This window comes from Cetorhinus maximus, chromosome 1, assembly GCF_964194155.1.
Source record: "Cetorhinus maximus chromosome 1, sCetMax3.hap1.1, whole genome shotgun sequence".
NCBI classification, from domain to species: domain Eukaryota; kingdom Metazoa; phylum Chordata; class Chondrichthyes; order Lamniformes; family Cetorhinidae; genus Cetorhinus; species Cetorhinus maximus.
In genome coordinates this window covers 127,330,912-127,349,714 of record NC_135879.1, presented here as the reverse complement: position 1 = coordinate 127,349,714, position 18,803 = coordinate 127,330,912, and the positions used below count along the sequence as shown (strand labels likewise).

Here is an 18,803-nt window from a genome sequence, read left to right as displayed (position 1 = left end):
TGAGCTCTTCTAAGTGCCCAGCTAACATCTCCTTAATGACCCATTCTAATAACAGACGTCAAGCTAACTGACCTATAGTTTCCTGTTTTCTGCCTCCCTCCCTTCTTGAATAGAGGGGTTATATTTGCTACTTTCCAGTCTGATGGAACCTTTGCATAATCTAGTGAATTTTGGAAAATTAACACCAGCGTATCGACCAGCTCATTGGCCACCTCATCCGGGGCGGGGGGTGCTGAGTGGGAGCAGATGCGGGTGGGCACGCAGCCGGTCGCTGCCTGCGATTGGCTGCGTGCTGCCATTTACGTGGGCGGCCCAATTAAGGCCCGCCCAGTGTGACGTGCACCCAGAAACACTGAGCACTCCCTGTGCGGGGCGGCGGGGGTGTGGGCGGGTGGGGGGTGGTGTTGGTGTTGTTTGAGTCGGGGCCTGCAGGCAAAAGAGTGCAGAAATCTCCCTGAGGCACAGAGTCGCCTCAGGGAGATTAGTTTGGTTTTCAGAAATTTCAATAAAGAAAAAAAAATTTAAGACATGTCACCTCATGTGACAGCATCACCACGCATCATTTTACACGTCAGCGAGCGGGGCCCACCCCCATACGCCGAAGATTCTGGCCTAGGATGTAGTCCATCGGGACCCGGAGATTTGCCAGTCTGCAGCTCCATCAATTTCCTCAGTACCGCTTCCCCAGTGATTTCAGTTTCACCAGGTTTCTCTCTCCATTTCACCTCCTGGTTTGCAGCTCTTACTGGAATGTTTTTTGCATTCTCTATAGTGAACACAGAAGCAAAATATTTGTTCATTTCTTCCACCATTTCCTTATTATCTACAATCAACTCCCCACTGTCACTAGAGGACCAACACTCACTTTACTTTTTTTCCTTTTTAAATACCTGTATAAACTCTTGCTATCTGTGTTTACATTTCTAGCTAGCTTCCTCTATGTTCTTCTATATTCTCACGATATAAAAAGACTGAAGAAATCAAGAGTACAAATTGGGAAAGTGTTTATGATTTTTTTTAAGAAAATTCCTTTCACCTATGTATTCAATTACCATATATTCAATTGAGCAGGCTTGTCAACAACAGGAATGCTTGGCATCACTGAGACACAAACAATGAGAAATATGTCAAACAGGGTTCAATATTGCCTGGCATGGAGCTGCTTGTAGCAGTGCAACGGAGATATTGCACCACTTTTCATGTATTGTTCACCCTCCAGCCACTTGCTACATGGGCCGTGTGGTGCTCTTTGAGGATAAGGGTGCACACTGGCGCCTCCCGTGTACGAATTGGAAGGCATTCATTTGGCACTTTCCTGATGTCATTCAGCCTGACCGGCTGATGTAACAGCAGGGACAGAATTTTCCCGTTGGCGTGTGGGGCCCCACACGCCGGTGCATAAAATGACACGCGGTGACGTTGGCGAGTGTCCCAATGTCACGGCGTGCTGTCGCGATATTTTGGTGGGCGGGCGCGTGATGATCTCCGATGCGTGCCCACCACTAATTAACGGGGCATTTAAGGCCCTTGGGGCACCAATTGATTGTGATTTTTTAACGCCCGTGCGATCTTCAGGTCGTCGCACGGGCACAACGGGCAGGCAGGTAGGACACATTTGTATAAACTTCATCCATAGGCGGGACAAGAGGGGTCAGTGGGATTGCGAATGTTCTCAGTCAGATATTTAATTTGGAAAGTTACTGATACTTGCCTGTATGAGCAGAAATACTTCAAAACTCATACCAGCTGCTTAGACAGGACTCACAACCTTCAGGTCAGCTCTCGACAGTGAAGATCTTTTCTGGGGCAGGTTTCAGGAAGCCTTCCCTTACCCTGGGAATGGGAGTTGTGCTCTTTACTGGAGGCACCTCCTTTGAGGAGGAAGGGAGGGCCAAAAGGGAGAGGAGGCCAGGAGTACACATTCAGCCTCTAGGTGAGCCACTTTTGAGAGGAGAGGCACAGGCATAAGGGGCACAGGGCCAACAAGTCCAAGAGGGAAGGGGCTGCAGAAGGCGCCACTATCCTGCTACCATGGTATACAGGTGGTGAAGCAGCTACCTCAATATGTCTGAGGTGCAGTGCTGAAGGAGGTTCTGTCTCTCAAGGGAGACAGTCAACTCTATCTGTCAGATGATAGGCCCCAAGATCTCCGCAAACTGTGTGGGTGGATACCCCATGCCAGTAAAGGTCACAGCTGCCCTCAACCTCTATGCCTCCAGCTTTTTCCAGGGCCCGGTGGATGATCTTTGCGGTGTTTCCCAATCTGCTGTCTGCACTTGTGTTAAGCAGGTGATAGATGCTCTGTTCAGGCGTGCATTGACATTCATTCGCTATGGCTAGGACCAGGCAAGCCAGATACAATGAGCCAGAGGCTTCGCGGCCATTGCTGGTTTCCCCCGTGTCCAGGGTGCAATAGGCTGTACACATGTGGCCATCAAGGCGCCAGCAGGTGAGCCCGGTGCCTTCGTCAACAGGAAGGGCTTCCACTCCATGAACGTGCAGATAGTGTGTGATCACAGGATGCTGATTCTACAAGTCTGTGCAAGTTACCCAGGCAGCTCCCACGACGCCTACATCCTCAGACACTCCCAGGAGCCAAGTCTCTTCAGTGCTCCAGCCCGGCTGGATGGATGGCTGCTGGGTGACAAGGGCTATCCTCTCAGCAGGTGGCTCATGACGCTTCTCCGCCATCCAAGAAATTAGGCTGAGCAGCGGTACAATCGGAGCCTTGCCTCCACAAGGGCTGTGATGGAGAGAATCATCGGTCTTCTCAAGATGTGCTTCTGATGCCTGGACTGTTCGGGGGTGCACTCCAGTACCCCTCCAGATCGTGTGTCACTGATAGTGGTTACATGCTGTGCTCTCCACAATCTGGCGCTGGAAAGAGGGGACGCTGCGGACGATGAAGACATAGACGCAGTGGCTGCGGCTGCACACGATGAGTCCAGCAGTGAGTCCGAGGATGAGCATGCACAGGGAAATGCTGAGGGGGTAGACGCTGACCCGGGCATACTCCAGGTAGGCAGGGACACCCGGGAGGCTTTAATCTAACAAACCTTCAGCTTGCACACCACAGATGGACCTTCAACAAAAGCCAGGGTTGCAAGCTCCATACTCGATGCCTGAGTGCTAAATCTGCCTGGATAGGAACATTAACTAAGGGTCTTGTTAATAAAGCTCAGTGTGACTCATAACATCATGGGTAACCATCCACCTGCAGAGGAAAAGAGGCTCCCCCAGCAATGGTCGCATGTCTTAATTTAATGATATAACAAATGAACTTAAGGAAACAAAATAACAAAGGTGTTAAACAGCACACCAACTAATCATGACCTCACTGCTGAGTAACACAAAGGCACCAGTGAGAAACCCATGGTGTGCCTAAGGTGCCTTAAACTTACGCTTTCAGGTGCTGCATCTAGATGCTGTCCCCTCACTCGTACTGGTATCTGAGACAGCCTGCTCAATGTGCTGTCCTGTTGGCCACGATGACCTTGGCGACTGTCCTCTGGCCCGTGGAGCCTTTGGTGGTCCTGCCTGAGATGGAGCGGCCGGTTCCACAGCTGGCATCTCCAGTCATCGCAGCCTCATTCCCAAAAATCAGAGAATTCCAATTTTATGTCCATGGTGCTTTACGTCCATAAAACACACACATATTTGGGCAGGTGCTTTATGTTGCCAATGTCTTAGTGAAGATACCAGAAGTTGCAGGAGCCAGAGCAGCTCCCAAAGAATTTTTACCTCCATTCCATCTGTGTTATATGCCAGGGAGCTGATATAATAAAAGAAGAAATCTCGGCTGTTTAATCTCGATCCAAATTGGTCGGGCAAATGCCAGCTTAGGCTCGAGGGGCTGATTGGCCTACTCCTGTTCCTATGAGCATCTTCCAAGACTGAATGCAAAGAAAGATAGGATTTGGATTGTATCCTTAAGTAACTTTGAGCTGGAAAGAGGATAGATCAGCAAAGTCCTACAGCAATTAAAATTGCCGGTCGTAGGGCTGATATTCCAATTTCTTGGTTCAGGTACAGAATGCCTCACACTGGGAGAAAATATTCAAAAATTAGGCACTAATTTGTTTCAATTAACTCCCTCAATTGTGATTTTATGTTGTGGAGGGCACAATATTTGCATCATTAAATTTCTTTTTATTCCTGAGGCACCTAGATAGGGTAGACAGGAAGACCTGTTTCCCCTACCTGAGGGATCAATTACCAGGGGGCATAGATTTAAGGTCAGTGGTAGAAGGATTAGATGGGATATGAGAAAACTTTTTCACCCAGAGGGCGGTGAGCATCTGAAATTCACTGCCTAAGTTGCTGGTTGAGGCTGAAATGCTCAACTCATTTAAAAGATATCTGGATCTGCACCTGAAGTGCTGTAACCTGCAAGGGTACAGGCCAGGTTCTGGAAAGTGGGATTAAAAATGAGTGGCTAGTTTCTTTTTTTCTCTTTTTTTTGGCTGGTGTGGACAGAATGTGCTGAATGGCCTCTTTCTGTGCTATAACTGTCAATGGTTCTATGGCTCCAGATTTATACAAGATTTGTCATTGCTGCAGCAAAGGAAACTGCAGCAAATTGCTGAGGACTGGCATTCCTTTGGGGTTTCTATTGTGTTCCATGACTTAGGTGAGGAAAAGATGATGTGGGTACAGAAAGGCACAAAACTAGTGAGGTGTTATATCTGTGTCAGTCATTGCCTCAGGACTACAACGTCATACATTTGTAACTAGGTTTTGCCATATCTGCCTCACAGAGAGGCTGTCACTGAACTTTGTCATCTGCTGCAGGCTGATATGCAGACACAAATCGAAGAAGATGGAGGATGTTTCCCATTGCTGTGAAGGTTCCCACAGCTTTCAGCTTTTACACTGCCGCATCTTTCCAGACTATCGATACATCAGCCGTTTATGGCATATCTCCGGGATTTCTGCTGACGCAAGACCACGTGATCGGAGACCCCCCACAGAAATCCCAGCATGGCAGTGTTCGCTAAGGGCAACACATTCACCCACTTTCCATTTGGAATGGAAGCACCAACTTGAAAGGACACTGAGGTACAGTATCCCAAAAGAAATCGGGATGCATTCTCAATCAGCTGTGTTCTCAATGAAGGCCCAGTCGGATAACCCTTGCCCGTGAAGCTAAGGGATGCCACAGGCTGAAGGCCTTAGGCCAGTGCATGCTGTTCATCCAGAACCACCTCTTATCATCTCCTCCTCACTTGTGATTTCTGCTTTACCCATTGCTCCCATTAGTTTGTTAAAAGCATTTGCTTGGCTGCAACTAGCAGGGCATTCGTTTTAAGCCGTAGACTATATTCAATAGCGACAATTGAATAGAGGAAAATGTAATTGTTTTTCCTCATCTTTGATGTTTTCCAGAATTGATTTTACAAACCCTGCTGCACAGTGTAGATAATCAAAGTGCTTCAATTACATGAGGGCACATTTATTAATTTGACTCAGCGCAGGCACCAGTAATTAGACAGATAGCATTGTTAATTGTCAAAGCTGAAACAGTGCGCACGGCAGGATCTGATCATCTCTCATTGTTCGTTTTATTTCCCAAAAGTTTTCATAGATTTCTCTTAAATATGGTGATTGATCATTTTCCTTTTTTAAAATTTTGCCCAAAGTATATAGTTGGATATAAAAAACTTACCTTTTAATTACAAATTAAAATAATCTGGTAACAAAGCATAATTGAGCTGCTTTAGCAGAGTTGTTTAACTTATAGAATGGCAGAAATTTCAAATGCATACAAACCCAGTATTGAAATGGAATCGGACCACTAGAAATCACTGCATGAATATCCACAGTTAATTATCCAGGAAAAATGCAACACTTGACTTGGAATATGCATAAGCTGTGTAAATAGATTAACACAATTTGGTGAATTTTATGACATTTCTGAATATTTACAAGATGTTTACATGTCTCATTCAAATCTGTGGGTGGAAAACAAGCACATAACATATCAATTTAGCAAACAACCTGCACCCAATCTGTGCAGGTGCTGGTTACACTGCTAAACTTAAGGCCAGCCAGCATGAAACACGCCTGGTGCATTGGTGCAGCGCTGATGGCGGGGGTGGGAGCGTGGCAGGCGCAGGGTCAAATAGTGACCTGTGGAGAGGTAAAATCGAGCCCAGGCAGATCCCTGAAGGCAGCCAGGAGTTGGGGAGGAGCCTAACGGGGCTGTCAACAAGAAATTGGAAAATTTGGATTATGTAATGGCTTCAGCAACCAATGGGCATGGCAAGCAGGATGCCAATACTGGTGGACACTCTGCCCCATGATTCTCAGATGACTGCCTGCTCGTTCTAGTGGGGGCAGTGAGTGCCTGGCGTGAAATACTGATGCTGCAGGATGGCAAGGGGAGGCCACCCCACCAGAAGAAGGCCTGGACGGAGGTGGCTGTCCAGGTGAGCGGGCATGATATGGTGCGCTGCACCTAGGCCCAGTGCTGGAAGTGGTTCTGCGCTTCACAAGGGTGAGTACCAACTTGGGATGGAACTGAGTACAGATGTCTTGGAGGGTGGTCATAAGTCACGGTGCTTAGGGGTGTGAGATGCATAGTGCCAAATGACACATATCCCTGTGCCTGCCAAAGATGGGAGATGTTGCCACTCATCTGGTGCATATAGAAGGGTGAGGAGTGCCAATCTGACAGACACCTCAAGCTAGCTTTCTGGAAATGCGATGGGTCATGAGGCTGGACTGGTGTTGCAGGTAGACGATGGACTAATGGATGCACCTGTCTCTGTATAAGAGAAGAGAACCCATAATGCACTGGAGCGTGCATGAGTGGGTGGTGGGTGCCCAACATCCTGTTCCTGTCCAGGTTTGAGATGGACGCCCTGGGCACGGAATGCGAGCGAAGAGCAAGGTCCCCAGGTCTTGGAGATGCAGGAGTCTCGGAGGATGGTAAGAGTCCAGTGGGCAGATGAGAGACTGAGGGGGTCTCTAAAGAGAAGTTCAAATCCAGAGTATCCATCACTTGGCGACCCTCAGTGCCTCAGTGAGGCAGTTGTCCATTGTGGCAAGCAACCGTCATGTTTGCACAGACACTTAGTGATCTTGTTCTTAGCTGACATATTCCGTTTCTCTCTCAGAAGCACTATCGTCTGGATTTGTCATGGATCCCAAGGGCCCCCCCCTTGACGCCTGAGGAGGAACCGCTGAGCGATGCACCCGCGTCACATCTGCTCTCTGCTCCAAGCACCAGTGCAGAAACAGGCACATCGGTGGGCAATAGTGCGTCGGCTCTGATTGGAGTGCATTGCAGTGAGAGCACATCACATTCACATGAGGAGCTGGCAGAGGCTGAGAGTGCCCAGGGCAAAGGCATTTGGAGGACTGTTGGAGACCAGGGCCATACTGAGTCCAAGGCAGATGATGAGCCTCTGGAGTCGTCCATCAGGCGGCAGATGCTGGATGTCCAGCGGGATGCATGGGAATATCTAGCAGAGATCCCTGAGATTCTTTGTGTGGTAATTATAGTTTTGGTAAAAGTAGGACTGTAGCTTTAAGAATAACGCTGTATTGTAAGATCACATGATCTGTGTAAGCCAATGGGTGAACGGCGCGGAGAACCTCTACAGGATAGTTTTTCTTTAGTTATAGAGTTTGATGCATACATGTAGTTGCTGCTGCTGTCTTGTAAATAAAGTTCAATGTTTCCACCAAGAAAAGTTGCCTGGGAAATCAACCATATAACAAACTGGCGATGAGGATAGATCATATTCAATGCTATACCTTGCCCTGCAATTATGAGTACCTAAGTTCATTAAAAATAAAAGATACACTCATATGAAATGCCAAAGTTTGGCAGAATCGATCCCTTTGAGCCAGCCACAGACGATTGGTCTCAATATATAGAACGTCTTTAAAGCAAACAAAATCACTGGGGAGGAAAAGAGGAGAGCGATTCTCCTGAGTATTTGTGGGAACAAGATCTACATTAGAAGCTCGACGGCCCCTAGTGCCCAGATTCCAAGATTTTCAGTGAATTAGTAAACCTCGTTAAGGGACATCGACAACCCAAGCCCTTAGTCAAAATACAGAGGTTCAGGTTCAATTCACGGAACTATTCCAGGGGATACAATTGCTACCTACGTGGTGAAATTAAAACAACTAGTGGAATATTGTGATTTCAGTGAAGCCCTGAATGATTTGCACAGAGATCATTTAGTATGTGGCGTGCAGGAAGACACGACTCAGCAAAGCTTACTGGCTGAAGTGAATCTTGATTTTAAGGAAGTGCGGGTGATGAAAAGCACTGTAGGGGATTCACAAGTAACTCAAAGGGTGTAAAATGCACCGTTCTCCTAGTCGGGCAGGAACAGTCAGCCGAAAGTGGCGCAAAAAGCCAGGACTCCACCACGGAGAGGGAAACTACACCTGTTAACTGAAAAATGAGAGGAAACAGCTTAACAAATAAATCAAAAAATAATTTTCAACAAGGTGGAAATAATCAGTTTCCTAGCGATTGACAATTTTACAAAGTAGGATGTTATTTTTGCCACAGAAGGAATACTTGGTAACCTAGAGGAAGCCCTGAAACAAGTTTTAGAAGCAGGAGTGCGCCCAAAGAAGGAAAAATGCACTTTTCAAGGAAATGAAGTCATTTATTTTGGCCACTGGGTAGATGCCCAAGGGTTACACCTGGTTGAAAAGAAGGTTAAAGCAATAAGAGAGGCATCTGCACCCAAGAAAACCTCTGAACTTAAATCATTTAGGAATGATAAATTATTATGGGCGATTTCTACCAAATTTATCCACAGTTCTATCCCCTCTACATTTACTGCTAAGAAAAGAAATGTTGGTTTCGGGAGGCACCCCAAAAAGAAGCCTTCATGAAAGTAAAACAGCTCTTATACTCTTCCAATCTGTTAGTGCATTATGACCAGATGAAGGAATTAGTGCAAGCCTGCGATGCATACCCATATGGAGTGGGAGCGGTACCATCTCACAAAACGAACGACGGCACAGAGAGGCCATTAGCCTATGTATCCAGGACACTTACCACAGCTGAAAAAGGATATTCTCAGATCGAAAAGGAAGGCCTGTTGATTATTTTTGGTGTAAAACCCTCCACCAATACGTGCATGGGTGACATTTCACAATAGCATCAGACCACAAACCACTTTTGAGTCTGTTTAGCAAAGAAAAGGCTTCTGCAAGAGTACAGAGATGGGCCCTAATTTTGGCAGCATATGAATATACCTTTGCGCATTGACCAGGGATTCATTTAGCAAATGCCGATGTCCTAAGTCACCTTCCTTTGCAAGAGAACAATGAACATGTCCCAATCCCACAAGAGCTGGTATTAATGATGAATTTTCTAGATTCCTCACCAGCCTGTGCCAGGCAGATAAGAAAGTGGACAAATTGTGATCCAGTCCCATCTTGAGTGAGAGACCAAGTGTTACATTGTTGATTGCAGGAAACAGTCTCTGATGAATTGAAGCCGTTTTTCAACCTAAGGCAAGAGATGAGCAGTCAAGATGGTATTCTATTATGGGGTGCAGGGGTAGTAGTCCCTCTACAAGGAAGGAAACCACTATTAGTAGAGCTGCACAGTGCCCATCCAGGGATCTCCTGAATGAAGTCAATAGCGCAAAGTTATCTATGGTGGCCATGGATGGATGGCGATATTGAAAAGGTGGCCAAATGTTGTATGCAGTGTCAGCAGCTACAAATGTTGCCGTTGGCAACCTCATTACACTCATAGGAGTGGCCTTGTAGACCCTGGGCGTGATTGCACATTGATTACATCGGTCCTTTCCCTGGAACCATGTTTCTACTGAATTTAGATGCTCATTCCAAGTGATTAGGTGTTTATGAGGTAAAGTCGACAACGTCAGGCGCTACTGTAGAAAAACTACGCCAGAGATTCGCCATCCACGGATTGCCAGAGGTAATCATCTCAGATAATGGTGCTACATTTACAAGCGCTGAGTTCCAATGATTTATCAGCCTCAACTATATCAATCACATGAAAACTGCGCCATACCATCCGTCATCAAATGGGCTGGCGGAAAGGGCAGTACAACCTTTTAAGGCAGGAATGAAAAGTTAACAGGTGATTCATTGGAGACCAAACTTGCTTGTTTTCTACTTCACCACAAAGCAACCCACCCCCACCCCACCACCACGCCACCCCCACTACGACAGGAGCAATGCCTGCTGAATTATTGACGAGATGCCATCTACAGACAAGACTAAGCCTAATACTTCCCAATTTGGAGAAGCTGGAGAAAAGCCAAGGGAGCCAAAAAGTGGCTCATGATTTGCATAGTCCTGAGTGACAATTTACTTTTGGAGAAGCAATATATGTAAGGAATTTCAGTGGAGGGTCGAAGTGGTCGCTTGGTGGCATTGTCATAAAACATGGAAGTGGACATAGGTATCACAGAATCACAGAATCACAGAACCACACAGTGCAGAAGAGGCTCTTCGGCCCTTCGAGTCTGCACTGACACGTGAGAAACACCTGGCCTACCTACCTAATCCCATTTACCAGCACTTGGCCCATAGCCTTGAATGTTATGACATGCCAAGTGCTCATCCAGGTACTTTTTAAAGGATGTGAGGCAACCCGCCTCCACCACCCTCCCAGGCAGCACATTCCAGACCATCACCACCCTCTGGGTAAAAAGGGTTTTCCTCACATCCCCCCTACACCTCCTGCCCCTCACCTTGAACTTATGTCCCCTTGTGACTGACCCTTCAACTAAGGGGGACAGCTGTTCCCTATCCACCCTGTCCATGCCCCTCATAATCTTGTACACCTCGATCGGGTCGCTCCTCAGTCTTCTCTGCTCCATCAAAAACAACCCAAGTCTACCCAACCTCTTTTCATAACTTAAAAGTTTCATCCCACGCAACATCCTGGTGAATCTCCTCTGCAACCCCTCCAGTGCAATCACATCCTTCCTATAATATAGCGACCAGAACTGCACACAGTACTCCAGCTGTGGCCTCACCAAGGTTCTATACAACTCCAAAATGGCCTTCCTACTTTTGTAATCTATGCCTCGATTGATAAAGGCCATATGCCTTTTTCACCACCCCACTAACATGCCCCCTCCACCTTCAAAGATCTATGGACACACATGCCAACGTCCCTTTGTTCCTCAGAACTTCCTAATGCCCTTGTGGAGGCATGACTCCTATCGGTACTCTCCTCTGCCTCTTTCCTAGGGTGCCAGTGTGGCATCTTGAGCCACCTTTTCAAGGGATATCCTTTGTCACCCAATAGCCAACCACCCGGCTGAGCTAGAGCCACAAAGAACCTCAGTACCTGTGAGTATCTGAGGATGTATGCATCATGGGAGTTGCGAGGGTACCTTGCACAGACTTGCAGAATCTGGGTCTCGTGGTCACAAACTATCTGGATGTTCACGGAGTGGTAACCCTTTCTATTCACAAAGACACTCAGCTGACCCTTAGGTGACTTGATGGCTACATGAGTGCAGTCTATGGCACCTTGGATGCAGGGGAACCCAGCAATAACTGCTAAGCCTGTGGCTTTCTCAACCTGGCTGGCTTGGTCCATCCAGTAATGAATGAATGTCATGACCTATCTGAACAGAGTGTCTGTAACAACACTGACACAACTGTGAACAGCTGATTGGGATAATCCACACAATTTGTCCACTGACCCTTGGAAAGATCCAGATGCATGTATATATTGAGGGCTACTGTGACCTTCAGGGCCACTGGCATTATGTGCCCACCTGAACAGTTGGAGGCAATCTCTGGTCCAATCAAAGGTCCTAATGATGTCACGTCTGGAGAGGCATAGCTTCCTGCGGCACTGGACCTCAGACATGTTGAGGTAGCTGGATCGCTCCTGTCTGACTTGCTGGCCCTGCACCCCTGTGCCTGCGCATCTCCTCCCACGGATCTCTCCCTGCGATGCTGCCAGCAGACACCTGGCTTCCTCTCCTCTCTGTCCCTCTTTTCCTCCTCAGAGGAGGAGCCCCCAGCTGAGTACACAGTCCCCATCTGCTGAGATGTAAATGGCACTGCCTCACGCACTGATGGCTGCACTGGGCAGAAAAGCTTCAACAGATCTGACAAAACAAAAGAGCCCTCAAAATAAGGCTAACAAAGCAATTACTTCACAAGAAGCCAGGGGAAAAGGTCAGAAGTCTCAACAGTAAAGCAACAGCAAACTCTCACCTGAACTCCTAACAACTCACACAGGCAATGCTCTTGCTCCCTTTTATCCTGACCTTGGATGGAATAAGTGAGAAAATGGGATGGCAGGCTGCCCGTGTTGCCCGTGTGCCAAATGACAAATCACACCGGTAGTGTAATATTCCAGTCAATTGTCCTTTTAATTGACTTAAGTGGCTGATTAGTTGCTCACTGCTGACTCCTGTGCGTGCCTGCCGACTGTAATGTCATGTGGCTGTGTGATGATGTCAGGACGCGTGCCCAACGTCATCACAAACAATTGAGCATTCTTCTGGGTTGGCTGCACACCCGAAAGTAACATGTAAAATTCTGGCCTGTGTCTTGAAGAACTGATCCTGCATTGTAGATTGTCAATCCACGATCCTTACTGAAGAATGGCAATAACTGCTCTGCTATCCTTCATCTCCCTATGGATAAATGGAATTTCCAGAAGAATGCCATGCATTTGACATGATGATGTTGCCTAGTTCAAGCAAATTATCTTGAGCAATAGGAGAGGAAGAATTCAATTCAAATTAAACAAACAATGAGAAATTATAAGTGCAAAGCAAAGAAAGCAAAAACACACAAAAAATAAGTTCCAGAAATCACAGCAAAGAGTCAGCTTTGAGAACATTTTCATTGGCTGTGGGGGTGCACCATTCCCAGTTTGGGGTTAAAATCATCTCCATTGGCCTCTACCCTTGGTTTTCCACTCCCTCTTTATACCAATGGTGCATAGGAACAGAATTTCAGGCCCCTAACCATTGATAACACTTGTTTTTGCATTTATCAGAAATTGCATTCAGAGAGAATTGTCCTTCAGACTTAACTAAACATTCCCTAGTTTCCTTCGATCATGTGTAAGTAATATACCACATGATATGCTTTTAGGTACAGTTCACACCTGATGGTTCTGGACCTTGTGTGACATTTCCATTAAATACTATTGGGACTATTTAGAATGCTTGTATTCCTGAGTCTCGCCCTCTTTTTTGTGTCTGAGTCTTTATTACTGACTGCCATCCTTTATAATCCTCATTTCATCATTTCTATTCAAAGCCCACAGCACAAATAAATGAAGATGCAAAGCACTCTACCTAATAAAATAAAACAACTTTAGTATTGAGGAAGAAACAGAATTGCATTTGTGACTAAATGTGGAATGACACGGGCTAATGTATTGAACAGAAAATACATATTAGGTGATGAGGATTAGAGAAATTTATGCGATATGAATACTGCTTCCAATTGCTTATGATCCCAACACTAATCTATGGTTTCTCTTTATATAGATATGTATCTTTATTATATATATTGACAATTATATATTTTCTAGAAATCAAATCCAGAAGTCTGCGTAAAACCAAAAGAGAGGAACAAAGCAAGCATTTCAGGTCAAGGACCTTTTATCAGAATTCATCAGAGCCCAGTTATACTGATGGCCTTTGTGAACAGCGGGGCGGGGGCAGGGGGTGGTCCTCTGCCAATGGCAAATGCCAGGGAGGCCACAAATTATCCCTAATGAGGGTGACAATGACCTTAATCAGTTGCCTGCTTTTGGGTTGCATGCTGTTAATCCTCTTCCCAACCCATCTCTGGGAAACTTCCTCAGTGACAGGGCTTATGACCTGACATAGCTCTCCTCTACTTTCCCGGCTCCCCCTCCCTGCCTCCAAACATTCTCCATGGGGCTAGGAAAATCCAGCCCGTTAACTCTGTTTCTCTCTCCGCAGATGCTGCCAGACCTATTGAGCATTTCGAGCATTTTTGGTTTTCATTTCAGATTTTCAGCAGCCACAGTATTTTGCTTTTGTCTGGAGCTGCATGTCAGTGTACCAAAGCACCTGTATTACAATTGAAAATAATTCAGTCTAGTCGCTGATTAACACATTACTGATTCCTTAAAGTTGTCATGCACAGCTACACTACGTATTGTGGAAGAAATATCAAAGAAACAGTTCTAGAATAATAAACAATCTTGTTTGGTTAGGTATATTTTCTTTGGAAAGGTGACCCACTCTCTTGGGTTCATCAAAAACATTGTTGAAAACCATATTTGTGTCACTATTTATCTAATACATTGCTTTCATAATGCCAAGGAGGTTAACTCAAAGGGAGGCGTCACCAATTTAGTTTGAACACCAGGATATGTTTTCTGACTCGGCACTTTTGGCATGTGGCTTCATCCACTAGGAGCTCTATCAGGAAATCACACTTATGTGCACCATGTTTTTCCATCCATTCATTTTAATGGATAGGAAATCATGGACAGTGTGCACAATTTTTACTGATTATACAGTCAAGACAGCTGAGGGTTCATATTGGGAGCATACGAGTAGAAAGTTTAACTTATAAAGTTTTCATTATGCCTCCCTGCTATTTTCTCATCCAGAATCCTGTTTTGACCATAACTGTTCTGCTAAATCTTCCCTTCCGCACCTTTTCAAATGTCGGGATAGGATCTGTATTTTATTTGTCGATGTTGGTAGATTCTTTTTCCACATGTTGAGAAGTTTGAAAATCTGATCTGTTAAATGATCAGGGTTGGTCAGCTTAACAAGCTGAATGGCGCTTCGCCGAATGCAAAGGGATGTCACAAGCGTTATGGCATCTTCTTCAGAAAGTTCTGAAGCCAGCCAATAAAACAGATTCTCAGATGTTGTTTCTGTAAGTGAAAGAGTTCAGACATGATTAACGAACAGGATTTTATTTTTATTCATTTGTATCATTTGAATGTTGCTGGTAAGGCCAGCAATTATTGCCCATAAGTGCCCTTGAGGAGGTGGTGATGAGTTGCCTTTTAGACAACTGCATAGTTTGCTAAGGCCCATTTCTGAGTAGACTAAATTGAGAGAAGTGCAAGTGAAATGTTGCTTCACTTAAAAGGAGTGTTTGGGCCCTTGGACGGTGAGGAGAGGGGAAGTAAAGGGGCAGGTGTTGCACCTTCTGCAGTCGCATGTGAAGGTGCGTCAGAGGGGGTTGAAGTGTAGGGGGAGATGGAGGAGTGGACCAGGGTGTCCCGGAGGGAACGATCCCTGAGGAATGCCGCCGGGGGGGTGAAGGGAAGATGTGTTTGGTGGTGGCATCATGCTGGAGTTGGCGGAAATGGCGGAGGATGATCCTTTGAATGTAGAGGCTGGTGGGGTGATAAACGAGGACAAGGGGTCCCTATCATGGTTCTGGGAGGGAGAAAAAGGTGTGAGGGCAGATGCACAGGAGATGGGCCGGACACGTTTGAGGGACCTTGGGTGGAAAACCTCGATTAAGGAAGAAGGAAGACATGTCAGAGGAATTGTTTTTGAAAGTGGCATCATCAGAACAGATGCGATGGAGGGGAAGGAACTGAGAGATTGGGATGGAGTCCTTACAGGAAGTGGGGTGTGAGGAGCTGTAGTCGAGGTAGCTGTGGGAGTCGGTAGGCTTGTAATGAATATTGGTGGACTGTCTATCACCAGAAATTGAGACAGAGAAGTCAAGGAAGGGAAGGGAAGTGTCAGAGATGGACCATGTGAAAATGATGGAGGGGTGGAAATTGGAAGCAAAATTAATAAATTTTTCCAGGTCCAGACGAGAGCATGAAGCAGCACCAAAGTAATCATTGATGTACCGGAGAAAGAGTTGTGGGAGGGGGCTGGAGTAGGACTGGAACAAGGAATGTTTCACATACCCCATAAAGAGAAAGGCATAACTGGGGCCCATGCGTGTACCCATAGCCATACCTTTTATTTGGAGGAAGCGAGAGGAGTTTAAGGAGAAATCGTTCAGTGTGAGAACAAGTTCAGCCAGATGGAGGAGAGTAGTGGTGGATGGGAATTGTTTGGGCCTCTGTTCGAGGAAGAAGCGGAGAGCCCTCAGACCATCCCAGTGGGGGATGGAGGTGTAGCGGGATTGGATGTCCATGGTGAAGAGGAGGCGGTTGGGGCCAGGGAACTGGAAATTGTTGATATGATGTAGGGTGTCAGAGGAATCACGGATGTAGGTGGGAAGGGACTGGACAAGGGGAGAGAGAATGGAGTCAAGGTAGCGAGAAATGAGTTCCGTGGGGCAGGAACAGGCTGACACGATCGGTCTGCCGGGACAGTCCTGTTTGTGGATTTTGGGTAGGAGGTAGAAGCGGGCCGTCCGAGGTTGGGAGACTATGAGGTTGGAAGCTGTGGAAGGAAGATCTCCAGAGGAGATGAGGTCAGTAACAGTCCTGGAAACAATGGCTTGATGTTCAGTGGTGGGGTCATGGTCCAGGGGGAGGTAGGAGCAAGTGTCTGCGAGTTGGCGCTCAGCCTCTGCGAGGTAGAGGTCAATGCGCCAGATAAAACCGGCTCCACTCTTGTCAGCAGGTTTGATGACAATGTCAGGGTTGGACCTGAGAGAATGGAGTGCGGCAAGTTCAGAGAGAGACAGGTTAGAGTGGGTGAGAGGAGAAGAGAAATTGAGACGACTAATGTCACGCTGACAGTTCTCAATGAAAAGATCAAGAGAAGGTAAGAATCCAGAGGGAGGGGTCCAGGTGGAGGGAGAATATTGGAGGCGGGTAAAAGGATCCGTTGAACGGGGAGAGGACTTCTGCCCAATGAAGTGAGCACGGAAACAAAGGCGGCGGAAGAAGAGTTCAGCATCGTGCCGAGCCCGAAATTCATTGAGATGAGGGCGTAAGGGTATGAAACTGAGTCCTTTGCTGAGCACTGAACATTCAGCATCGGAGAGGGGAAGGTCAGGGGGTATGGTGAACACACAGCCGGGGCTGGGATTGGAAGACGGGATGGGACGGAGGGACAGGCAGGAGTGGAGGGTCCTGGATAGGTGTTGATGTTGATGAGTTGTTGGAGCTTGCGTTCCTTTGCACCTGAAAGAAAGAGACAAAGTTTCTTGTTGAGGCGTCCGATGAGACGAAGAATAAAATGAAACTGGCGGCACGGGCAACTTAGAAATACAGTGCGGCAGTGCTGCTGCAGGGAGAGGTGAAAGACTCATGGGAACATCACTTCAGGAGTTCCTCAGGTTAGCGTCCTAGGCCCAACCATCGTCAGCTGCTTCATCAATGACCTTCCTTCCATCAAAAGGTGAGAAGTGGGGATATTCGCTGATGATTGCATAGTGCTCAGCACCATTTGTGACTCCTCAGATACTGAAACAGCCAGCGTTCATATGCAGGAAGACCCGCACAGCATTCAGACTTGGGTTGACAAGTGGCAAGTAACATTCACGCCACACAAGTGTCAGGCAATGACCAGCTCCAACAAGAGCAAATCTAACCATCTCCCTTTGACAAGGGCATCACCATTGCTGAATCCCCCACTATCAACACCCTGGGAGTTACCATTGACCAGAAGCTGAACTGGACCAGCCATATAAATACTGTGGCTACAAGAACAAGTCAGTGGATAGGAATCCTGCGGTGAGTAACTCACCTCCTGACCCCCCAAAGCCTGCCCACCATCTGCAAGGCAGAAGTCAGGAGTGTGATGGAATACTCTCCCCTTGCCTGGATGAGTGCAGCTCCAACTACACTTAAGAAGCTTGACACCATCTAAGACAAAGCAACCTGTGTGGCACCCCTTCCACCACTTTAAACATTCAATTCCCCACCAGTGACACACAGTGGCAGCAGTGTATACCAGCTATAAGAGGCACCGCAGCAACTCATCAAGGCTCCTTCAGCAGCACCTTCCAAAGCTGCGATCTCTACCACCTAGAAGGACAAGGGCAGCAAACTCATGGGAACATCACCACCTGGAAGTTCCCCTCCAAGTCACTCACCATCCTGACTTGAAAATATATCACTTTTCCTTCATTATCGCTGGGTCAAAATCCTGGAACCTCCTCCCTAACAGCACTGTGGGTGTACCTACACCACAGGGACTTCAGCAATTCAAGAAGACAGCTCCACCTTCTCAAGGGCAATTAAGGATGGGAAATAAATGCTGGTCCAGCCAGCAAACCTACACCCTATTAAAGAATAAATAACCAAAAAAGAAAGGTACAGCGAGTAATTAGGAAGGCAAATGGAATGCTGGCCTTTATGCAAGGATGATGGAATGGACTTGCAGCAATGGTACAGAACATTGGTGAGACTTCACTTGGAGTACTATGACAGTTCTGGTCTCCTCACTTTAGAATGGATATGCATGCATTGGGAGAAGTTTAGAGAAGGTTCACTAGGCTGATTCATGCAGTAAAGAGGTTGAGCAGATTTGGCCCATACTCAGTGGTGCTTCGAAGAATGAGAGGCAATCTAACTGAAACATATAGGGCAGAAATTTGCCCTCATCGGCTGACTCGGCGGAGGCAAGTGGGAGCCGTCAGGAAGCCGCCCGCTGCCCGCAATCGGGGCCCGACCACGGTTTCACACTGGTGGTCCAATTAACGCCCGCCCAGCATGAAATGCGCTCAGCGCTGTCTTTGTGGGGGGTGGGGCAGGGGGGTTGAGTGTTGCGAGGGGGGCAAGCGTACAAGTTCGCGCATGTGTGGGTGTGTGCAGGAACACTCCCTGAAGCATAGAACTGCCTCAGGGAGATGAAGATTCTGAACAATGAAAATAAAGAGTTTATAAATGTTTATAACATGTCCACTCATGTGACTCTGTCACATGAGCAGGGACATATTAGAAATTA

General features: G+C 46.8%; 1 protein-coding gene across 1 annotated transcript in view; it reads right to left on the bottom strand.

The window, feature by feature from the left end:
• Positions 1–14,579: 14,579 nt before the first annotated feature.
• The window catches only part of dthd1 (death domain containing 1), a 64,263-nt gene continuing 60,039 nt past the window's right edge, over positions 14,580–18,803 (bottom strand). Inside the window, exon 10 of the mRNA XM_078559716.1 lies at positions 14,580–14,860. Coding sequence (XP_078415842.1) covers positions 14,580–14,860 — 281 coding nt within the window. The remainder of the gene's footprint in view (positions 14,861–18,803) is intronic.